This window comes from Neomonachus schauinslandi, chromosome 5 (genome assembly GCF_002201575.2).
Source record: "Neomonachus schauinslandi chromosome 5, ASM220157v2, whole genome shotgun sequence".
In the NCBI taxonomy this organism is placed as follows: Eukaryota; Metazoa; Chordata; class Mammalia; order Carnivora; family Phocidae; genus Neomonachus; species Neomonachus schauinslandi.
Genome location: NC_058407.1, coordinates 19959170 through 19984899, shown reverse-complemented (window position 1 = coordinate 19984899; position 25730 = coordinate 19959170). Strand labels below are relative to the sequence as shown.

The following is a 25730-nucleotide window of genomic DNA, read 5'->3' as shown; positions in this document are numbered from 1 at the left end:
GATCTGGTGGGCTGGAAGGAGCCTGATCAAGATGGGGTTGTGGCCCTGGCCCCCTCCTCTGAGTCCCACAGCTCTGACTGCAGGTAATCAGCGAAGAGAGCCTTGGCCCAGCAAAGGACGGGCCCCAGGTGCTGTTTTCACACAAAGTGGTCAAAGTGCATGGCCAGCTCGTTGTAATCTAGCCTGTTGCACCTGATGTGGTCACGGTGCTCCAGCAGGATGGCAAGGCAGAAAAAGAGCATAAATGGGTTCCCCTGGCCAAATTCCTGGGGCGGAGGCAGGCCCAGTGGGGCTGGAGGTGGCAGGGACTTCCCAGGTTCTTGTGGGGAGCCCAACTCTGGCACCAAGGGGTATCCTGCAGCCACATCACCAGCGGGAGAGGCCTCTTGGGTGGATGGCAGAGATGGGGAGGATGGGGAATCAGGGTGCGAAGAGGAGAGTGGGTCTGAGATGTTCAACAAGGGCTCGGAGAGGGAGTTGGAGCTGATGAGGGCGGCTGTTCAGTTTATCTAAATTCTTTAAATTATAAGTTTCTCAAAGAGAGAACAGCTTCTACACCCACCCACTGCAGGCCCACAACAGACAGGTAACTTGACTGAGAAATAAAGGTCTGCTACTTTTAAGCCAGAGATTTCGGGGTATTTGTTACTATAGCATTATCTAGTATAATGGATTGATACACCTATACATGGTAGCATAAGGTTAGGGGAAAAACATGCCCACTGATACAACTGAAAAAATCATTCCAGTAATTTGACAACTCAAAAAAAGAGTTTTATAAAACTTAAATCAATTCCAGAGTTGCTTTAATCTACAGAAGTGTCTATTTTAGAAATGAAACCAAAACAAAGGGTACCATACTTTAAAAGAGGAGGTGCATCAGACAGTTTCAGGAAAGCCACTAAAAGGGGCATTATTAATACAGTTATTACTACAATTTATTGTTACCTTGAATTTGCCCTGAACAGAGGTTTGAGGTGACAAAGTTCAGGTAGGACAATATGCTGTTCACATCCCACCAGCACTGTCCTTCCTGCTGGAGCAAACACCCTGGTCAGGCTTCAAGGATCTGTGCAGCCTCTTTCTCTTTGGAAACTTCCCCCATGTCTCTGATCCACACACACCTTTCCTGCCTCTAAATGCCAACTTGGAGGTCTGTACTACTCTCCTTGATAGCTCATACTATCTTATTTTGCTACTTGAATACTTCATATGCACACATACTGCCTCCAAAACGTAATTCTAGGTAGCTTGAGGACAAGCCCGTGTCTTCTCTTTTGCACACCCACTTAGCAACCAATAGTATTGAATTAAACTAAATGTGAGAGCGTACCTGAGAGCTTTGGGAAGATTTTTCCACGTGCTCTAACATATATTAAAGAAGTAAACAACAAAAATCAAAAACCGTATGAAAACCCCACTATCAATGAAAATACAGAATGATTTAGAATGAGCTTAAAATAAAGACCAATGGATAATGTGATTTCCCAAAAGGTGAATTCTGTGTCCATCACACACAATTCTAAGATAAATTAAAGGGTTATTAATCAGATCAAACTAGAAAGCTTTCAATAGAAGACTGTTTGATTTGTAAGACTATACTCCACAGAAAAGTTTTTATGAATTCAAATCTATCATTTTGCAAATGAAAATATTTTCAACCCCCACTTCCCTTCCTGGGGGTGAGGGGATTCTAGTTTTGCTCTAAACAGAATGATAAATGACCATGATACCAAAAACCAAAATGACTTCCTTGGAATAATCACACTGCTCAAACATTGCCTTTATATTCCAGGACATGGTACATGGCGGTGTGTTCAGTCACAGCCTTTCTTCTTGCTCATGCCTTCCATAAGCATTTCTTGAGTGGCCCCCTAAGTACCAAGCCTGCGGTAATCATTAGGGGTACACAGGTGAACAGGCAGTATCTGTCCTGGGTTGCTCATACCCGGGCAGGGTCTCCAGGGCAGACCTGAGCACTGGCTGGCTCGGAGGCCACAGGCCTAGGCCAAGGCCTCCTGGAGGACCCTGGGAGGGCAAAAAAGTCCAGCCCGTTGAGGTCCTGAAGTCCAGTGTCTAATAACCCTTTCCTCCCACATGCCACAAAGCACTTCTTTTTTTTTTTTTTTTTTTTTAAAGACTGGTTTCTTTTCTTTTTTTTTAAGATTTTATTTAGTTATTTGACAGAGAGAGACATAGCGAGAGAGGGAACACAAGCAGGGGGAGTGGGGGAGGGAGAAGCAGGCTTCCTGCTGAGCAGGGAGCCCGATGTGGGGCTTGATCCCAGGACCCTGAGATCATGACCTGAGCCGAAGGCAGGCGCTTAACGACTGAGCCACCCAGGTGCCCCGCCACAAAGCACTTCTAACAACACACCCCAAACTGAGCTCTGAGTTTCCTTCCCAAAAAACTTGCTTCTCCTACTGAGGCTCCAAATGTGGTTTAAGCCATCACTTCCATCTTCACTAGTAACATCCACTTCCCCTTTCATTTTTCCTTCCCTCTCCCCAACAGCTAATAAGTCAGAGGGTCATGCTGAGTGTTTCTCATGGATGTTTCTGGAACCATTCTCATTACTGGCACCGCTGCCAAGACAGTTGTTGAACCTGAACATCTTGCTGGGCTATGGCTGCAGTGGCTGAACTGGTTTTCTGCCCAGCCTCATCTTTTAATCTCTACCACCATACCTTCAGCTACTATGTTCCTTAGAAACAGATCAAGTGCTCCTCCTAAGGATGCCTCCTGCCTCCAGGATAAAGTCCAGGCTCCTTACCAGAACTTTCTCAGTCTGGCCTCAGTCTCTTTTCCCAGTCTCAGCACCAGCAAAATCCAGGAACAGCTGCCTTGGTTTTCTGGAAACCACTGACTTGCAAGCCTCCAGCCCTTTGCTCAGGCTGTTCCCTCTCGTTGGAATGGTCTTTCCCACTTCTTCCTCTGCTGGGAGAATGGCTGCTGTGTTCCGGGCGCAGCTAAAATGCCTTCTATTCTGCAAAGCCTTCCTTGTGCCAGTGCACCTAAAGCCCAGGTGTTCTTACAACACTTTGTATAAACACTTACTTGGAAGTGATCATGCCCCAAAATTATTTAAATGCTTTATTCACTCAGTGATCCTTAGCACAGTCCCTTAGCACAGAAAATGGAACCCTTGTACAATACTGGTGGGGATATAAATTGGTCCAACCACTATAGAAAATAATATAGAGGCTCCTCAAAAAATTACACATAAATTACACAACAGACATTTACTAAAAGCTCACACTCTAAATGGACTGGGAATCCAGTGACAGGAAACTTCATTCTCAAGGTATTCATAATAAAGCCAGGAAGAGGAACCTACAGAAAGTCACTTAAGAATTAGCTTCAAATGCTGATACACTTCCCTTCTCTTCCCCTTTCTCATTTTCTCTCTAACCTCCAAAAACCAGAAGTTCTAATCCCTGAAGTTGATTGTAGGTGTTGGCATCATGAAAATGACGTGCAATGAAAGTTATGGATAATTAACTTGACCCTCTGAGGAGGTGCTAGCCTCCACAAAAACAAGCCTGGGAATCCAAATAAATCTCCAGCCGGGTGAATAACGGTAGAAGGGGGTATCATCGTGCACAGAGCCTGTGGGTACTACTTGACCAAATCAAGTTATTATCCCACCCTACCTCTACCTGCATACACCACACTCTATACCACCCAAAAATAGTTTGCTGAAGGGTCAATCACTACTTGGATTGGCATTCTTTGGCAGCACACACCCGTCCACCAACACACACACCAAAAGCAATCAGCACCGGTGAGCAGCTGCAGCAGGCAAAGAGCAGTGAAACCTGACTGGAGAATGGAGATGTGTCACGAACCTTCTTTCCTTTAAAAACATATTATAGTTGGAATCATATAAATAGATTCAAGAATGTCATTCTTGGGACGCCTGAGTGGCTCAGTCACTTAAGCGGCTGCCTTCGGCTCGGGTCATGATCCCCGGGTCCTGGGATCAAGTCCCACATTAAGCTCCCTGCTCAGCGGGGAGTCTGCTTCTCCTTCTCCCTCTGCTGCTCCCCCTGCTTGTGTGTGTGCTCTCTCTCTGACAAATAAATAAATAAAAATCTTAAAAAAAAAATTTTCTGGGACACCTGGGTGGCTCAGTCGGTTAAGCAGCTGCCTTCGGCCCAGGTCATGATCCCAGGGTCCTGGGATCGAGTCCCACATCAGGCTCCTTGCTCAGCAGGGAACCTGCTTCTCCCTCTCTCTCCGTCTGCTTGTGCTCTCTCTGTCAAATAAATAAAATCTTTAAAAAAAAAAAATTTTCTGCATAAGGAATTTCAGGTAACAAAGTACAGATACACATGTCCATAATTCTAGAACCAACAACTTGGAAGCCAAGAAGCTAAATAAACATTGGCTGTGGAGAAAATGGAACCCTTGTACAATACTGGTGGGGATATAAATTGGTCCAACCACTACAGAAAATAATATAGAGGCTCCTCAAAAAATTATACATAAATCTATCATACAATCCAGCAACTCCACTTTTGGGTATATACCAAAAGGAAATGAAAACAGGATTTCGAAGCAATATCTGCACTCCCATGTTTACTACAGCATTATTCCCAATAGCCAAGATATGGTAACAACCTAAATGCCCATCAACAGATAAACAGATAAAAAAGATGTAGTATATATATACAATGGAATATTATTCAGACATGAGAAAGGACATCCTATCATTTGCTACAACATAGATGGATCTTAGGCTTAGCACATCACACTAAGTGAGAAAAGTCAGACACAGAAAGACAAATACTGTATATCACAAGTGGAATCCAAAGAAGTCAAAATCATAAAAAACATAAAAGTAAAATGGTATTTACCATGGGGATAGGGTTTGGGGAATAAGACTGACGTTTTAAAAACACAAACTTTGCAATGAGTACTAAGTAAGCCAGAGGGATCTAATGCACCGTATAATGAATATAGATAATACTGTACTATAATTTTGTAATGTGATAAATACTGCTACAATGGCAATCATATTACAATACATAAATGTATTTAAAGTAGCATGTTGTACACCTTAAATTTACAGTGTTATATGTCAAATTTTTTCAATTCCTCTTCCTTAGAGGAAGGAGGAATACAGTATCTATTTTTAAATAACTGAAGATAAGAAATAATTCAACCCCAATCTAGCTGTAAACTACTAGATTTCCAAGTACCATAAAAAAAACTTAAGGAAAATATGAAAAAAATGTCATTCATATTACCATCACACTTACAATGGTCACATAGTGTATCTTAAAACAGTGAAATATTTACGGAAAGAAACAAGTTAAAGGGAATGTTGGGGGTGGGGCAGGGTATTAAAAAACATGGTCAAGAGAGCAACTAAATAAGAACTCCACAAACACTGCTCTTCCCCATCACTGCCTACCCATCTCCATCCTCTCACCTCCAAATTGTTAAATGACACGAACAGAAGGAAGAGTCAGGAACCTGAACACTGTGGCAGAATTTAAAGAACATTTCCTTGTAAAATCAAGAAAACCAGACCCTAAAAAATTCTGAGCCCAGAACTTTATGCCTTCTGTTCTAAGAGAAAAGTATTCACGTTTTACAACCTGGAATGTTTGATAGAACCACAGGTATCTTTTTTTTTTTTTTTTAAGATTTTATTTATTTATTTGAGACAGAGAGAATGAGAGAGACAGAGAGCACATGAGAGGGGGGAGGGTCAGAGGGAGAAGCAGGCTCCCTGCCGAGCAGGGAGCCCGATGTGGGACTCGATCCCGGGACTCCAGGATCATGACCTGAGCCGAAGGCAGTCGCTTAACCAACTGAGCCACCCAGGCGCCCGAACCACAGGTATCTTGACATAAGCTCAAAAGGAAAGAACACCCATACAATAGGGCAAGTGGGTCTGAAAACAATAAATGTTAAGGAAAAGGCATGTCTCAGGGCAGCCTCCAAAGTCAACTCTAACAAATGGCATCAAAGCGTGAAGAGTTAATAGGTATAAATCCCCAAATACATTAGTGGCTCAATTAGCTATTTATGAATAAAGGTTTCACATTATCAACCACTGCAAATATCTGAAGCATACTCCCTTTATGAGTGAAGGCTTTTAATAAATAGGCAGGTTGCAGTCCAAGTGTTTACTTATGTATGACTTCCCCCACTCCCTCCTGTGCTTCCGTTTCCTTCCACTGTAAGTTCCATTCAGGGCTTTTGTCTGTTTTTGTCCACTGCTATATTCTCAGCAGGTATAACAGCACCTGACACACAGTAGGAGCTCATTTGTTAAACAAATGAATCATGTTTCTGTCTGGGAAACTAGCAAACCAAATAAGACTCTTAAATTTTTGCCCAAATAAAAAGTAAAGAGTAAGGGGCGCCTGGGTGGCTCAGTCGTTAAGCGCCTGCCTTCGGCTCTGGTCAGGATCCCAGGGTCCTGGGATCAAGCCCCACATCCCTGCATCAGGCTCCCTGCTCATAGGGAAGCCTGCTTCTCCCTCTCCCACTCCCCCTGCTTGTGTTCCCTCTCTCGCTGTGTCTGTCAAATAAATAAATAAAATCTTAAAAAAAAAAAAAAGTAAAGAGTAAGAATCTTCTGTAAAGAAAGAGCCATCTTCATGACAATACTGTGGCGGAACAGAGACCCTCTTGCTTATGACTGTCAGCTCTACTATAATGAAATGGATCACAAGAGAAGAGTCATGCATTAAATGAAAATGTGCTATACTCATTGCTCTGTTTCCTATGCTCTTACCAGTTTTATTTTAGAAGAAAGATTTTCTGGCAATTTTGTTTTTAGTTGATTTGTTTCCTTGAATGTCAGTGGAAATCCACTCAGGAAAGCCAGATCTTGCATTAGCACTAACCCAGGGACTTCTTTATCTGTGGTCTAAAATAAGAGAGGGAAAAACACAACTCACTTTCCACATCATAAGGCTGGTGAAAACTTACAGCTTCAAAATCAGAATGTTAAGATTACTTAAATCAGCATTCATTAATACCTGTAAGCTAGGCTTAGTGAAAAAGTATACATTAAAAAGCCTCTCAACCGGTGATGGGTATTAAAGAGGGCACGTACTGCATGGAGCACTGGGTGTTACACAAAAACAATGAATCATGGATCACCACATCAAAAACTAATGATGTATGGTGACTAACATAACATAATAAAATAAAATTAAAAAAAAAAAAAGCCTCTCAAGGTAAAACAGCTTTTTATTCTAGTCTACTGCATAGACATAATTAATTTAAAATAACATACCAAATAGCCCCTCCAAACTGTCTGTTTGCTGTTTCCTTTAAACATTCCACTCTGGGCATCTTCAACTACAATAAAGAATACAATAAAAAAGCATGTTTTTAATGAATACTTACCTATGATATCTGCCAAAACACTACAAAGCATTTTGAAAGCTGTTATAGCAGTATAATACATGGTCTCAAAAACAGGTAGTTGGGGGAGACAAATTTAACCCATCCAACAAAAGGGGAATGATGTAATTCCAGTGTACAATTACATGTTAAATTTTGCAGTACTGAAGGAAAGATTCATACAGGCAGCAGAAACATGAAAATGACAGACTGACAGAATCACAGATGTTGGAGCAAACATCAACATATTAAAAAAAAAAATGTTTGGCTAGAGTAAAACATTTGGGAGTGGTAGGTACAAGAAGGGTAACCAGAAGGGAGCCCTTGACAGGCCAATGGCATCTAGATTACAACACGGAGCCACTGTAGATCCTAGGGTTCCCCAAGGGTCACAGTGAATTCCTAAAATTCATCAGGTAAGGCTGAATAGAGCAGATTAAGTTAGAGATGGAGAGGGGGGATGACACAGCCCAACTGGGAGAGAGTTCTAAAGTAAGGGGGACAAATGAAATCAGCAACTTGATCCTGACATTTGGGGATCCCAGGATCTTGGAAAACAGGAGAGAGGTCAGAAGACTGTAATCTGCAAAATGGGCATAGAAAGCAAGGTCCAGCTTGGCCAAGATAGCTGTTGGCTCTGGGCAAGAGTCTCAGATGAACATAAAAACAGAATTGGTGAGCAATGAAAAAAATGAAAGCCTTTGCGGTATATTGTTAATCTTTAAAGGAAGCACTGAGCACTAAGAGTAGGAGTTCATTATGAATAAATTTATCAGATATGCACCTCTCTCTCTCTCTCTCCCCATTGACATGGGAGTTTCTACACTGGTAGATCAGAGAATTCTAATAGATGTGGTGTAGCTATTTGTACATAATCTTAGCAAAGGTAACTAATGACATCTCATGTCATCTTTATGGATATAACAGAGACTTAGCCTAGATCTCAAGTTTGGTGGAGTATAACCAATTCTGACTAAAGAATGAAATTATAAAGCTACCATCAACCTAAAGAGAGGTTTTAGAGGTTTGCTGTAGTTTCGGTCTTGTTCAATAATCCATCAAGGTTTTGGAAGACACAGAAGGCATGCTTGCAGAACGTGTGGATTTACATGAAGCAGACAGAGAAGTGATTATCCTGAATAAAACATACTAGGGATTCCCCAAAGTTCTTACTATTTGGAGCAACAAGTCAAACCTAGCAAAATGAAATCTACACACCAAGACCTTTAACTTGGCACCAAAAACCAACTATGCAAGCATAAATTAAGAAGTATTTGAGTATTAGCATGTATTCTTTTTTTTTTCTTTAAGTAGGTCTCCTTGCCCATCATGGGGCTTGAACTCACAACTTCAGATCAAGACTTGAATGCTCTACCAACTGAGCCAACCAGACATCCGTATATAAAGTTTCTTTAAAAAGACTTAGGAATTTTAGTCCAGGGCGCACAAGCAGGGGGAGCAGCCAAGGGGGAGAGAGAAGCAGACTCTCTGCTGAGCAGGGAGCCCAACGTGGGGCTCAATCCCAACGTGGGGATCATGACCTGAGCCAAAGGCAGACGCTTAACCGACTGAGCCACCCAGGCGCCCCTGCTCATCGCATTCTGAGTTAAAGCCAAAGTCCCTGTCATGGCTGCCAGGGCTAACCCCATCCGTTACCCCATTACTTCTCTAGGCTCATCTCTTGCCCCTCTCCCTTGTTCACTCTATTCCAACCACACTGGCCTCCCTGCTCTTCTTCAAATATGCCAGATACACTCCTGCCTCAGGGTCTTTGCACTGGCTAGTCCACTTAACTGAATCACTCCTTGCCCATATATTCATGTTGTTGGCCCTCTCACCTTGAAATTTTCACTCAGAAGTCACCTTCTTGGTGAGTCTGCCTTTATCACCCAATTTCCCCTGCTCAATTTTTCTCTACACCACTTGTCTTCTACAAACTATATAATTTACGTGTATGCTGTATTTATTGTGTCTCCCTCTGCCAAGATGTAAACTCTATGAGGGCAAAGATTTTTGTCCATCTCTTCACTGCTGCACCTTCAGCACTGAGAACAGTACCTGGCACATAGTATACACTCAACAAATAATGAATAGTCCCATTCTCTTTGCAAATGAACCACCTGAAAAAAATATTCTACTCTAGCTGACACACTTTAAAAGTAACAGAAACCATGGGGTGCCTGGGTGGTGCAGTCGGTTGAGCATCTGACTCTTGGTTTTGGTTCAGGTTGTGATCTCAGGGTCATGACATGGAGCCCCGCATCAGGCTCCTTGCTCGGTGAGGAATCTGCTTGAGACTCTCTCTCTCTCCCCCTCTGCCCGTCCCCCGTGCTCACTCTCTTTCTCTAAAATAAATCTTTAAAAGTAAAAAATAAATAAAAGCAACAGAAACCAAAGCTCATTCTGAGAAGAACAATCTAGGACACAGACAAGCCCCTAAGAGACAGCTAAAAGAACAGGAATGAAAAGAAATGTCACATCACATGGGAAAAAGATTATATTACATTAGTTCTGGAAGATCCCAGTGGGTACAAATTTAACCAGTGTGAGAAAGCTGTAAGGAAGCACTTCATAATTCCTTGTAAAGGTCAATGTAGTCCAGAGATAAAATGAATTATCACAGGAGAACATTCATTTCCTATAGATCAAAGGGGATAAGCTTGACTGGAAAAACCACCTTGCTGAGAAATCCAGGCCCAGGCTGCAGGGCTGGACTGTGCGACTGCTGAAGTCCCGTCTACTCAAGAGAACCTAGATGACAAGTGCAGTGGCGGAGCACTGGAGGGGGAGAAACGACACATCTCACAAAGAGAAAAAAGTCAACAGCTCTTGATGATGAACTTGAAAGAAGTTAAATGAGATAAATGGAACATAAAATGTGGATACAAATTTTTTATCTAGATCAGGGGTTGGCATTCTATGGCCAAAATTTAGCCACTGCCTGTTTTAGTATGGCCCCAAGCTAAGAACAATTTTGAACAATTTTAAAATGGCTAAATATTAAATACTTATATAAAATACCTACATAATATCCTCCATGTTGCCTATTGGGCCACAAAACCTAAAATATTTATTATCTGGTCCTTTAAGAAAGAATTTGGCAATCCCTGATCTAGATAATTGAGGAGAATAAAGAGTGAGTCTGTGCCCCACTAGAAATGTAAGCTCTGTGAAGGCAGGGATGTGTCTTTTTTGTTCTCTGCTGTTTCCCTGTTACCTGGAACAACATCCAACACAGAGCAGTGGCTCTGTGAATAAGTAGTGCAAATAGAAACCCAAGTGGGAATTCAAAAACAGTGTTTAGAAGACTATAGTTTAATACAAATTTTATTCATATCAAAACTTACAACTTCTTAAGTCTTTACTATGTTATAAAATTAGCAGAGGAAAAATTCAAGATTCTCTCCATAGATGTTATAACCGAGTTATAATTCTTAATGTCATTCCTTTTTCTCTCCGGGGAAAACATCATCAGAGTACCTTAAAACTAATTTAAAAAACAAACCTACTTGGCCAAGGAATCATCGACAGGGTGAAAAGGCAACTTACAGAACGGGACAAAATACTTGCAAACCACCCATCTGATAAAGGATAGTTTTTTCTTTTTTTTTTTTTGTTATGTTCAGTTAGCCACTGTATACTACATACTTAGTCAAAAAAAAAAAAGAAAAATAGATTCTACAAAACAAAAAAGATGGCATTCTATGTAATAATTACCATCCAATAAAAGAATATAATGGGAAATGACACCTCACAAGAACACAATTTTACAATAATCCTTAAGAGGACAGGCATCAAATGAAAGAGGTGAAATGCTTAGTACTGACACACCATGAGGTAACAGACCATTACCATAAGTGCTCAACGCTCACATACAAGTCTGCAAACTGTAGAGGAAGAATACATCTTTCCACAAAACCAGATGCTCAGTATACAAACTACACATTGTAAAGACCAAAGATCTCAAGATGTCTGTATTTATTTCAAATAAATAATATTCACTTTAAAAAAAATACACTTTATTGACAGTTTAAAAAAAAAAAAAGCTAGATTTAGGGAAACAAGAAATCAAGATAATTTGTTATAATCTGTCAAAGATTATATTTTCCTGTATAAAGTATAACTTAAATACAAAAATGTTATTTATACAAAATAATTCAGAAACAAATCTATAGTGTAAAGGCAGCGATATCCATACTTAGGTTACAATTTTCTTTCAAATTACAAATAACTTACTAAGTGCCAAGAAGACAGCACGATGTTAGACACTGTGAAGGACACAAACTGGTGAGTGATAAGGTCTCTGCTGGATTAAGAAATTAGATGAAGACACCATAAACTACTACGTAATCAAAAACTAAGTTCTGGGGCGCCTGGCTGGTATAGTCAGTTAAGCATCCGACTCTTGGTTTTGGCTCAGGTCATGATCTCAGGCTCATGAGATCAAGCCCCACATTGGGCTCTGCACTCAGCATGAAGTCTGCTTGGATTCCCTCTCTCTCTCTGCCCGCCCCCTCTAAAAAATAAATAAATCTTTAAAAACAGAACAAAAAACCCCCAAAAAACTAAGTTGTGAGTGAGGTTACAAGTACAGGTTACAGGGATACAGAAAAGTAAGAAGAATTAGAATCACTGTGAATGTACGGTCCAGGATCTTCATGGAGACAGAGGTGGGGCTGAAAAGAACGGGAGGCAGGCTGGGAGAGGAAGAGGACCAGGACAGCAGCACCACATGTGTGAAGAAACTGGCAGCCTCGAGGAGGGCAGGAGGGCAGGGGAAACAAAGGGCAGAATCAGGGCTGGGTCCTGAACACCAGGAAGGGGAATTTGTAACAAAGATGTATATAACAAATACATACTACTGTATTATTGTCTTCAAAAAGGAAGCAAGCAAATAAAATCAGAACTTTCTGATTTATTCAGATTGTGTGCCGGACAGATCGGAGAGGAACTTTACAGGTAGAGGAGCTAGGCAGCTATCACCGGAGCCTGTGTGAAGGAATTCAGTCTCGTGCAGAGGAAGTGAGATGAGTAAGAAAGCGGAGAATCATTTGCGAAAAACAAAAGCAAGTAATAGGGTGAGGTTAATCTATTAGGGATGGATGTAAAAAGTAAGAACACATCAAAGATATTTCCAAAGATTTAAGCTGGGAGGTATGACACTAAAAGAATGGGAACTTGAGAACAGGACTCAATGCTGTAAAGGGAACATGACAGTTTTCATTTTACACAAGTGAAACACATGTAGCCTCCAAGGAGAGAGGCTCAGTGCAGAGGAAGCATGAGAGACAACAGGCCAGAAGAGACACAGGCATAGGGCTCACCAGCTCAGTGGCCAAGTGGGAGGATGGGATCTCTAGATGTGCGCATTATTCTATGCCAGAAATTACAATTTCAATTCTATTATCTGACCAAATCAACTGTATAATCAGATAATTCAGAATGGAAAGTAAGAATGTTCCAGGTATGTTGTGTTCAAACTGTAGAAAATAACCTTGCTGAAGAGTTATATGGTAAAAAATAATAATAGTAGTAAGCCTCCACAATAACTCAGAGCCAAGAGAATAAGGTAAATGAAGTATCAAATTTAAGGTCCTAACCACAGCACAGAAAGGCGAGTGTATTACACGGAGTAAGATATATGCAATCCCTTTCTGAAGTTAGGGCTGAAATACAGTGGCAGCTCTTTTGCTTCTGTTTTTATGTTTTTAGTTTATCAGGTACTTCTTTAAAACAGAATCATGTCTGTTCCATTCAGAATTTTGTTACTCAAAAAGCCAATGATGACATGATTTTAAAATACCCATAAGGAGATCTTACCATTCTTAGCACTGTCGAAAACAACAACTGAGACATTAGTGGAAGGGTTTTTTGGTTTTGCAACATTGAATATGTCACTGGCAGAATGAAAAGATGGATAAAGAGATGGCAGATCCTTCAGTGTGATGTTGGCTGGCAGGGCTGGGTCCAGGATGAGCATTGGCACCTTGATGCAGTGTGTCAGCAAACACTCCAACTGCTTCTCACTGGAAACAGACACCAACATGCTCAAAAACATTCTTGAAAAATTAATCAACATTGAAAAGCTCGTTGGTACTACTAAATTTTCTAGATATTTTTCTATATCCTATAAAAATCATATTTAATAAAGGAATCTTATCTCAAGAATATAAAAAGATAGCAAGTATGATATAAAATTATTTTAAACAAGTACAGCTTCTAAAGAAAGCGCTTTCAAACTCCTATTAATATGATTGCCACCAAAATTTACTAACTCAAAGGTGCACAAGAAATTAAGCATTTCATTACTACCATTTTAAAGATTTTTTCATAATTCCAGTGAAGTCTACCATTAGGCAGATTAGGAAGTAGATAAATTCTGTTTACAGAATTTAGTCAGCCTACCAGATACAACTTACCAATTCACAATTAAATACACTGGAGAGACACTACACCAATGTAAATAAAAGCAAATGTGACAATGTTCTAAGATGAATGTATGAGATATTTCTATCTAAACATAAGGAATACCTAGAATAAACAAATTACCTAAATAAACAATGGACAAAACACAGCTGGAGAATTCACAAAGTGGGAGCTACAACTAGTTAATATATAAAATTGTTCCACCTTACTAATATTTAAAGAAATGCCAGAGAAAATGAGGTATCACATTTTGTTTACTAAATTAGCATCCCTCAAAAAATGGACTCAATGTTAGTGCAAGCACAGTACACCTATTCCTCTTGAACACTGCAGGTGGGTATTCCCCATTTCCTCTCTGGAGAAGCAATTTTATAGCAAATGCATGTGTCCTTATTTAGACCCATAAAAACTTATACATATGCTTCTTCCTCGGTAGTTTACTTCCAGGAATCTAATCCAAGTAGGAGAAGAGAAACAAAACAGGAAAAACAAACCCACAAACAGAAAAGGCGACAAACCCAAATATAAGATCACAAAATATTTACAACAGTGAAAATACAGAAGTGCCCAACATTTAGTAAATTATAGTACAGTTACTTTATGGAATATTATACAACTATTAAAACTGAGAAGAAGCATGAAGGTAATTTATCAACATAGATGTACAGATCATATAAAATTTGAAAAGGAGACAAAATTGTACATAGATTATAAATTACAAAAAAGATTATAAATTACAACTATAAATACATGTATGAAAAGGGAATAATAAAATGATCACAGTTGTTGAATGAGGACCATAGAATTATGTGAGCCTGTTCTTTTCAAGGTCCTTTCAATCCTTCTGTAATGTGGCAGTATTACTTTGAATAATTAAAAAATTTGTTACTTAAAAATAACAGTATTTAAAAAATTAAAAATATTAACAGTGTTATTAACAGTAGTATATATTAGTATTGAAAAGTATTAACAGTAGTATTACAGTAGTATATTTATAAATAAATATATATAACAAAGAAATGATTCAGAGGGCACTTCTAGACCTCAAAATTCCTCAGGATCATTTCTATAAAATAACTCTTTTTTTTTTTTAAGATTTTATTTATTTTATTTATTTGACAGAGACACAGCAAGAGAGGGAACACAAGCAGGGGGAGTGGAAGAGGGAGAAGCAGGCTTCCCGCTGAGCAGGGAGCCCGATGCGGGGCTCGATCCCAGGACCCTGGGATCATGACCTGAGCCGAAGGCAGACGCCTAATGACTGAGCCACCCAGGCGCCCCAAAATAACTCTTTTAAGTCTAAAAGGTTAAGTGGGGGAGTGCAGTTAACAGAGACTTCCGCTGGACAGTGAGGCAGTCTTGTTTTAAGGGCCTATCAGAGTCAGTTATGATTTAAATCATGATAGGCACATCTGATTCTTGGCATTGGGCTAAATCCTCTTCCCACGTCCTTAAATATAAGACAGAACTAGGACAGCTTTTTAAAGGAAATATATTATGAATACACAATTGAATGATGGATATAAATTCTAGAAATGAAAACACTGGGTATAAGTCATACTTTAAGTGGACCAAGAGAACAGAACACTAAGACAGATTAATGAAAACAACAGAGAAGAAAACCTTACCATCCAGAAACCTAACCCATCCGGAAACGATAAAGCTTTGGTTAGGTACAACCTGAATAAGAGTTCTCAATCAACTATGCCTTTGGCACTGCAAGATCTTCCATCTAATGGAGGCACTTAATTTGGGGGTCAAAAACTAGCAGATGAGGGACTGAAGAGGAACAATAAATACAAAATACTGTGTATCCAACAAAAACAGGTGAGAACCCGGAAGTTTCACTTCAATACTTCAACTTCTATTCCTGAGAATCAAAACACTTACCTCTTCTTAGTTGGTTCTGTTGTGTTCTTCCCAAGGATTTCTCTAATGAAAGCAAATATATTTCATTACATATGCATGGGCTAGTACTAGTCCTAAATGTGAACAAGAGGTAACTGACAACATTGATTTTCTTGGTTACTCCCCCTGGAACTAACCAGTAGGTTAGGAAATATAATGCTTACAACATTTAAGGTGCGTAATAAATTTTAAGTTTCAATGAAATATGCTCAAGTTATTATCATCACATACCTCCCACAGTAATCAAAAAAGCTTAAAATTTAAGTGTTTACATTTTACTAGTAAAACATGGTACCAGGCTGCCAAAGTCATTTTCATGCACTGGGAAGGTATAATATTCTCTAACACAAAGAGAAAGAGACAATTTGTTGCAGTATAATTTGGTCAATGACCTGCAACTGGGGAGCACCCATTAACATTTACAAAGAAATGAATGGAGAAATTCTCAACAAAAACTGCTAAGGAATCATAGCTCTAAAGGCTCTCCATTCAAGGGCATTGTACCTTTCTCAGATAAAAGAAATAAAATGATCAAAATTCCGTATATAAAAAATTAGCAAAGTTTCTAATTCCATATTGTATGATTTGATATTAAAAAGGATAAAAGGAATATACTTTGACTTTATCAAATGGAAAAAAGTTAATTCTGTAGGCCTGTTTTGTTTTTCAAGGGAATAACGGGTCTTACCATGAAGCTACGTTGAAAAACAAACATCTTATTTCATGAAGATATCACACCTGGGACTCAGCCTGAGTAAGCAGGAAGTCTAGGGCTTTCTCGGGAGGCTCCTTTCCGTTTGGGGCCCTCGGAGAACAAGGCATCACTAGAGTGGCACAGTCATAAAATGGCCATCTTACGAAGTAAGGCCAAGAGTCACTAAAGTGGTCACTAAAATTCCCTTCTGAAATGCACTGTTACTTGTACTCATAGAACTGTGTGTGTTTTGTTTTTAAAGAATCAGTTTTACCTCATTGCTTTCTGCTCCTCCTCCATCTGTTCTCTGACTTGCTGTAGTTCCTTCAGTAGTTCAAGATCTGTGCCATTCACCCAGGTATAAACCACGTCAATTGGCATGGGCAGACAGAGCCTAGGGCAAACCCACAGGTCTTCCAGCTTACATGAATTTTTCCAATACATTTGGGAATAAGAGTATAACAGGGCTTAAATTCAAAGGTTATGAAAAAAAAAATCAATGAAAAGGTAATCCAACCAGCCAACCATATCACAGAATTGCATGTTTTCAAACTGGTGCTGGGAGACTATTTGTTGAGAACTTTCTCTGCAAGATGCACGCAGATCTTTATGCAGTTCTGCATCACTCCACTTTAAGACTGTCAGGAGGTCTCGGAAGCTCAGTTTACACTCCTACATGCTCAGTTTAGCAAACAAGGGTGCTGTGATGCAAATGTAGCCAAACATAGAAAAGAAATTAGACGCTAAGCAAAATTACCAAAAAGGAGTTATCCAACAGTTCCTAATGAAGACCCAGCCCTATTTAATGCTGCAGCCTTCCTTATTCCCTGCTGCCCCAAGTCCAGCCCCTCCCAAACCTCCTTCCCCTGCCCTGCTTTTTCTTGTCTTCATAGCACTTACCACCTTCTAACATATTAAATAATTAACACGTTACCTACATTGGTAACTGGATGTGTCCCTCCCCCAGAATATAAGCTCCAAGAAGGCAGGAAGCTTTCCTGTTTTGTTCCCTAAGGTATCCAACCAATTAGAATAGTGCCCAGCACACAGAAGCTCAATATTTGTTAAATGAGTCAATGATATATATGAAACACTAGAACAGACCTTCCTGAAACTGCTTGATTTTTTCCTTATTATCTTTTCCTCAAAAAAGTCAGGCAGGCATCTAATTCGTATCTCACCTAAGTCTCGTGTTAGTGTTTTGTTCAGGTTTTACCCCTGCTGAAAGCTCTCTTCCCCTTTCTTTTACCAACTTAACCAAAATCCCCCCCATCTTTCAGGTCTACTTCGGACCTATGATACAGGAGTTCATCATGACTCAAAGGCAAGTGGCATTTCAGCAAAGATGTGAAGGAACTGAGGAAGCAAGCAATGTGGGTAACTGGGGGAAGAATGGTTCAGAGAATGGGAATACCACGTGCAAATGCTCTGAAGCAGACACCTAACTGGCAATGGTCAAGGAGCTAAAGGCCAGTGTGGCAGAGACAAGGGGGGGAAAAGGGAAGAGCATAAGAGAAGATGAAGGTCAGAGAGGAACCAGGGACCCAGAGCTTCATGGGAAAAATGAGGAATCACCTAATACTCAAGACATATGTGAAAGCTGAACATCTACCAACCCTCCTGACGATGTTCACTATTGTCTGCAGAATAACATCTAAACCGTGTCATAATCTGCACCTTGTGCTCTAGACACTCTAGTCGCTTACCCCAACGGAGTAAGACTTGCAAGCTTTTGTGCCTTTGAACATGCCTCTCCCTCTGCCTAAAATATCCTTTTTTACATGCTTTGTTGAACCACTTCCTCCTTCCCCAATCGCCCTCTCCCCTCACCTCCCACAAAGAGAATGTACTGCTTACCATGCAGCTTCTATTGTACTCTGTACTCTAAGGAATCCTTAGCACACTATGTTATACTAGTTTTTATGCATGCCTGTCTTCCACTAGATGGACTATCTAGGGCAGATGTGGTACCATACATTCTGTGCCCTGCCGCATTAATGACTTCCCCTCTTTCCTACATCTTCAGGTTCTCTCTCATCACCAAAACAGTATGCGAAAGCTTCCTCAGTTAGGTCCTTTATGCATTTATTATACCAATGGTTCTCAAACATTAGCATGCATCAGAATCACCTTAGGTCTTGTAGAACAGATTGCTGGGCTCTATCCCCAGAGTTTCTGATTCACTAGGTCTGGAGTGGGGCCCCAGAACTTGCATTTCTAACAAGTTCCCAGGTATGGCAATGCTGCTGGTCCAGAAATCCACACTAAGAACTAATGATTTATATACAGGTTGCAGTTCACATACTTAAGTTAAAAAAGATTTAAAAAATAGCTTCCCCCCGCTAAAATGCCAACTCTCTATGAGGTCAATGAGTTCCTCTTGGTCATCACAAGATGCCTAGGAATAGGGCCTGGTACATGAGTGGGGTTTAACATATACTTTTTGGCTAAATTAACTCTAAGTTCATTCCCTCAACATATATAGCAGTCTTTTCCATTAAAAAGAAATGTCTTGCGTTGCCCACACCTAAATTATCCAAGGTCATCTCATTCCCAATAGTTCAGACCAAAAATTAATTTGAAAAAACTGCTTTGGTGACATATTTTTTAAGTTATTTTTTTTAAGATTAAAAAAAAAGAAGAAGAATTGCACATTCCAAAGCTATTCTGTACAAGTTATTACCTGCTATTAGAAAATTTTTAACAGAGTGAGGAGATATCCATACATGTTCAATTGGGGAAAACATTAAGTATATAATGGATTTATGTACTGGCTCTTCTGATAAGGTTGTATTATATGATCAATTTAATTCTCTGGTGTTAAACTAACAAACTAAGGAGATCGTGTGATCTGCCCCAGGTCAGTGAGTCAGTTGTTTTTCTACTATTAGACATGGCCACAGTGAGTCTGAGTCTTTCTTTCTAACCACGAGACCACTATATCTTAGTTTCCAGATGAGAAGAAAGCCTTTATCTTAGAGCTGAAGACTAAATAAGTTACCTATGACTCAGAACCAAAGCCATGTGACAGTAATACAGCTTTTACTTTAATCAGTTTAGTTTAAGTAAATATACAGGCACTATGACATATAAAGGACACTGTGAATGTAGTCCCTTGTTTCTACATTCTATAAAACAGGTAAGAAAACTTAAATGATATCTTAGATCCAAAGAGTTGGAAGAGATTTTACACTTAATTAATCTAATACCTACATTTTAGAGATGACTAGTCCCCCGACTGACTTAATGCCTCACAATTAGTAGCAGTAGATAATTTACATATTCACTTCTTAATGACATATAGAACTTTGTTTTAAACAACATTTCAAATAACATTAAAAAGACTTGCAGAGAAACTAGCAAAATAATGAAAACTTCCTACAAATATTATGGTATTTTAAAATATATCAGAACAGGGGCGCCTGGGTGGCTCAGTCGTTAAGCGTCTGCCTTCGGCTCAGGTCACGATCCCAGGGTCCTGGGATCAAGCCCCGCATCGGGCTCCCTGCTCGGCGGAAAGCCTGCTTCTCCCTCTCCCACTCCCCCTGCTTGTGTTCCCTCTCTCGCTGTGTCTCTCTCTGTCAAATAAATAAATAAAATCTTTAAAAAGTATATATATATAAATATCAGAACATGTGATGTTATATATGATCCATTTACTTGTCATCATCAAAATTAGGCAATTTTGAAATATCCCTATATAAAAATCAAACTATATTTTAATGCAATCTAAAATTAGGAGGAGAAATACTTAACACACATACACAGAATTTTTCAGAAAGAACAAGAACTGCTGACCTCCGTATCTGGATTTTCTAAAGCTACTTTTCCTTCTGAAGTTTTGAAGCTCCTTCAGGGCAGGGATTTCTGCAAGTGTGCACCATCAGCACAAGCACAGCATAAGGCACAGTAGGTTGAGTAGGTGCTTGATAAATATTGATTAAAAAAAGACAATCCATTTTGAGCTTTTCTTAAGATAACTGGCTATAATGAAAACAAAGTAGAAAAATTTTATTTCATTAAGAATCTGTAAATGACTTGTTCTCAAAGTGTAGTCACAAGACCAGCAGCTTCAGTGTCACCAGTTAACTTGTTAGAAATGAAAATTCTGTGAGCCCCTCTGAGACCTCCAGACTCAGAAACTCTGAGGGTGGGAGGAAAATGCATTTTCTCAAGCCTTCCATGGGATTCTGCTACACACTAAGGTTTTGAGAACTGCTATGTCAAAGAACATTTAATAATTATTCACTTCACACTTAATAATTATTAAGGACCCCCAAAAGCTTCTGTTTATAGGTTATAACTATTATTTGCCATATTTGAAAATAAAACATTAAAAATATTATAATATTCATTTTAAAACAAAAAACCTCTTCACACGTTAACATGAATAACTTTTTAAATGAAAATAACAATATTTTCCAAAACAACAAAAAAATCTAGTGAGAAGAGAGGCACTGATTTACATTTCTGCCAGTCTCTTTAATGACTTAGTAGAAGAGAGCAAGCACCTCAGATCTTCTGTGTTCAATCTATTCCCATGTGTTGTTTTGGTTGAACTATATAACAAAAACCCAGGCTCATACAGATACTTAGCTGGAAAGGAGAGTTGTATTTTAATAGCCTTTTCAGGGGGCCCCTTGGGTAGCTCAGTTTGTTAAGTGTCTGCCTTTGGCTCAGGTCACGATCCCAAGGTCCTGGGATCAAGCCCTGCGTGGGACTCTCTGCTTAGGGGGAGCCTGCTTCTCCCTCTCCCTCTGCCCCTTCCCCTTGCTCGTGTTCTCTCTTTCTCAAATAAATAAAATCTTTAAAAAAATAATAAAAGCCTTTTCAGGTAATAGTGGGTTTTCCTCTCTGATCCTACACCAAAGTAACTGGTAGTTGCTTAAAAATTAGTTGCAGTGTGGAATATGAAGCCACATTAATGAACTTTCTGTGCTTTTCCACTGAAATCCACTGGTCCTTCTTGCACTTTGAATGGCTTTTTTACCCATGCAAGATTCTGTAACATCTGTAACAGTGATCCTATAACAATGTATTGGTTATCTGGAAAATAATAGCTTACTGAGTAAATGTAGATCTGCCAAATGGTGCCTATTTCTTTCATTTTCTTATATAGTTTTAACGAATGTGATTTTTTGGACAATGCCACAGATCTAAACAGAGAAGTCTTTATGATACTGTGAAGCTGTTAAGCCCACAGTGATAGAAACAAGGTTTCCCAAATTCTTATTTTCACCTGAAAGCTCAAATTTTATCACTGGCAACAAATACTATTACTTTTTTTTCCTTCAAGACATAGAATTGCTTTGTTCCCTGTCAAGAAACATCTGCCAAATGACCAAGTCTGAGTAATAATACTGTCATCTGTCCTTTCAAGTTATGACAGTGGTGTTCCATGAAACAGAAGGGCTAGTCTAGGTTGCAACTCAATCACACAGGGCTTTTCCTCAAGACACTCACCACAGAGTCACGTGCATTTCAGCGCACAGAACATTAAAAAGATGTGTGGTCAAAGTGTCAAGATATGATCAAATTAATAACTTTTACTGCTTCATCATGAACATTTTTAAGTGAAACTAGCTTTTATCTTACCCCTGCAAATATGGGGTAGTGAAGAATACAGTGACTCATGCTAAGATGTGGCAGTTTTACCAGCAATGCTTTTACACCATCAGTGCAAATGTCAACACAGTAAAAAAGACAAATAACACCTTAGTATTGTCATAAAAAATAGTTCTAATTTCGCAGATCGCTAGGGTCTTTGAAAACTGTTTTTAAGAGATCCTAAGAGGGATCTCTTAAAAATGGTTAAGTGTCTGCCTTTGGCTCAGGTCATGATCTCTGGGTCCTGGGATCAAGCCCTGTGTCAGACTCCCTACTCAGTGGGGAGTCTGCTTCTCCTTCTCCCTCTGCCTCTACCCTACCCCCCACCCCCACCCCACTCATGCTCTCTCTCTCTCAAGTGAATAAATACAATCTTAAAAAAAGAGAGAGAGAGATCCTAAGAGAAAAGCTTAGAGTTTCCCTACTTCACGAATTATTTGCTTACATGCTATTCTCCCCACTAGACTACACAATTCTTTACCACAAAATTATATCTCAGTGTCTAAAACAGAGGAAGACTCAAAGATTCATTCTTTGTTAAAGGAGTAAAGTCAGGGATGTCATTCACACATAAGGCACGAAAGCAAAGAGTAAAGCTTTACGTCAATCAAAGAATCCCTTAGCCCTTCCTCCCTAAGATGTTCATGACTATAAGAGTGCATACATCCAATCAGCATAGTAATTTATTTTTTTTAATTATTTATTTATTTATTTATTTATTTATTTATTTATTTATTTATTTATTTATTTATTTGACAGAGAGAGACACAGCGAGAGAGGGAACACAAGCAGGGGGAGTGGGAGAGGAAGAAGCAGGCTCCCCGCAGCAGGGAGCCCGATGTGGGACTCTACCCCAGGACCCTGGGATCATGACCTGAGCCGAAGGCAGTCACTCAACCGACTGAGCCACCCAGGCGCCCAGCATAGTAATTTAAAAAACTGCTTATTTGATAGAAACCACATAGGCACTAATAAAAAGTGAACAGAGGGACAAGGAAGTGCTTCTAAGCGGGGAGCAAGGGCTCCAGAGCAATTGGTGATGTAGTCTACAAGTCTCAGGAAACTGTCAAGGTGTGCTAACTGACACCAACTGTAGTTACTTGTAGTTTCATTAGGTTTTCTGGTTCAGTGGGAACTATCCTCAGGGGGAAACGGACAGTCAGGATCAAGGGAGGATTTGGGTTATGGCCTCTGACATTTAGACTTTTGTGGGGTTAACCACCCTTGTTAGCTGCCCCACATTTGTTCCGGTCACCTACTGCTCCTTGCCCTGTAATGATTCGCTGTGCACCCTTACAATGGAAAAGAGTCAATAAATACTGCATAAAATGAATAAAAGGGAGAAAACTCCATTTATTTTTTAAAGTTAGAATGATGATTACCAGAAGAATCCAAAACAAAAATTCATTAATAATGCTTCCTCTAGATGCGGGGAAATTCAAAATGGAACAGAGAGAGGCATTACTTTTTATTTTTCTGTATTATTTGAACTGTTTTCAACCACAGACATAAACTGTTTTATGATATAAAACAATATAAGTAATAATTAAAATAAAAAAGAGACTGCAGTTCATTTTAGCTGCAGGAAGAAAAGGAGGATGTGGGAAAAGGTTGATTCCACTCTGAGGCCTGTCTTACAAGGGAGGAAAAATATCTCCAAGGAAAAGAAAAGTTGAAGGTAGCATCCAAGAGTGGCTGCACCAAGAAGCTTCTTGGCCTTAAAGAGAAAAAGACCCAACCTGTGGGGTTGTTTGCTCTTCCTCACAGTGAGGCAGCAAGATGTGGTGACCACAGGGGTGAGTGGGGGGTCAGTCTGGTGGCTTCAACGGGACTGGCCCTGGTTAACAGAGAGATGTCAACAGAAGAATATGGGCCAGGGCTTGGAAAAGAATAATACTGGCCAGGGTAGCCACCCAGGTTCCTCATCCTACAGGGAGATGGAATTACCTTTACCTCACAGAACTGGGGCAATGGTAAAATGAGATCATGTAACTCTGCAAGGCAGGATTACTCTTTGGGAATCAGATTTTAATCAGATTTTTCAATCATAAAATGTGAGGAGGGACTACAGATTCCTTCAAATAGGAGTGGTCTTGAATAGGTTAAACCATATCTACACTTGGAAAAATCCCTTCAACTTCAACTGTTGTATTTAAAGCAAGGGTGATCTCATGACTCATCATTTAAGTCCAAATAAGCTACTCTCCAAAACTGATCTCTTCTTACCGATTCTGAAAGGACTTTCCAGCAATATTGTCTCTGTAGGAATCAAACAAAACGTGGTATTGATCCCGGCTCCATTCCAGAACCACCTAGGAAAAAAAGGAAAAAAAAAAAAAAGGAAAAAATGTTTACCCTGCATCAGTACTAAGAGTATAGAACTTTCATTTCATTTCAATTTCATTAAGAATCCATTAAAGGAACAGGAAAAGAAATCAAAATTCATCCATTCACCCAGTGCCTCCCATATATACATTATACCAAACACTGTGCTCAGTCCAGATAAAAAAAAACTACAATAGAAGGACAGTTATACATAAAAGCTACAGTTACTGGCCTGAGGAAGGAGGGGAATCAAAGAGGATTTAAAAGGATGCAATATGAGAATTAGGTCTTAGAGAATAAGTTCACAAGGTAGGAAGAAAGGGACAGTGCCGCAAGAACATGTTCGAAGGCTGAGAAGCAGCAAGGGTGAGTGGTTTCAGGGCAACAGTGCAGCTGGCTTTGGTGGGAGCACAGCTAGTGAGTGGAGAGAATGGGGCTGGGAAGGGAAGCTGGGTGCTGATTGTTGTGCCCTGTGTACCATGGGAAGCAGAGGCACTAAAGGATTTTCAGGCAGCTCCGTGATCCATCCAAACCTCGGGAGATTCTCCTCACAGCACAGAACAAAGCTATAATAGGAGAGACTGACAAGATATGGGGGTGATGGCCTCACTGTCTATGGAGTTTCAGCTGATGACCTTGCTAAATAATTCAGGAGACAATGGAAAGTTCAGATAGGAGCTCCCTCATGTCTGCACCCCAAATCTATAAGCCCACCCACACATGTGCCCCATTTTCTTCTTCACTCCCTTCACCATACAGGAAGTGTCCCTCCTCCTTGCAAGCACCCCATCTCTGTCCATTTGCTCTGGATCTCATCAACTTGTCTCAAGACTGTTGTCTGTTCTCTCTTTTCCTCTCAATAGGATTATTTCCATCAGCCTATTCCAGTAATCTCAGGAAAACCTTCCCTTCACTCCACACCCTCTGGCAGTTGGTCCCTCTATTCCAAATTCTCTCTTTCAAGGGCAAGTATCTTTAGACAGTCCTTTTCTATGCTCTATTTACCCTTCAGCCACTCCAATACCACTTCTGCCCTTACCATGTCAGTGGTCTTACCAAGGGCTCCATGTTGTAGAATCCAGTGACATTTTCCCCATCTCTATCTTACTCAATTGGTAGCAGCCACCCAGTTCCTCCTTACTAAACCACTTCCCTAGCTTTCCTCTCATCACTCCGGTGACTCCTTTTCAGTCTCATTTGCCAGGTTATCTTCTATCTGACCTTCAAATGTGTTCTTTCATTCAATTCCTCTTCCTGAAATGCTCTCCCTTCCTGCCAAGGCTCCTTTCAGCTTCCTACTGTGCAAACCCTAGGATGTGTGGCCCTGCTACATTCAGATGACCACGGGAGCCCCCATCACTTAGCTTTCATTCCAGTCAGCAGAAAGGAGAGATAGGGA

The 25730-nt window shown here is 40.0% G+C and overlaps 1 protein-coding gene across 3 annotated transcripts in view; it reads right to left on the bottom strand.

Moving 5' to 3' along the window:
* Positions 1–25730, bottom strand: part of GNPTAB (N-acetylglucosamine-1-phosphate transferase subunits alpha and beta) — a 73945-nt gene that overhangs the window by 24740 nt on the left and 23475 nt on the right. Inside the window, exons 2-7 of one of the 3 annotated variants that reach the window (XM_021687564.2) lie at positions 24233–24318; positions 16674–16793; positions 15688–15729; positions 13192–13397; positions 7262–7326; positions 6755–6889 (exon numbers count right to left, since the gene is read on the bottom strand). In XM_021687564.2, coding sequence (XP_021543239.1) covers positions 6755–6889; positions 7262–7326; positions 13192–13397; positions 15688–15729; positions 16674–16793; positions 24233–24318 — 654 coding nt within the window. Of the gene's footprint in view, positions 1–6754; positions 6890–7261; positions 7327–13191; positions 13398–15687; positions 15730–16393; positions 16429–16673; positions 16794–24232; positions 24319–25730 lie in introns of those variants that run through there. The other 2 variants (XM_021687562.2, XM_021687563.2) reach the window with 2 other exon arrangements.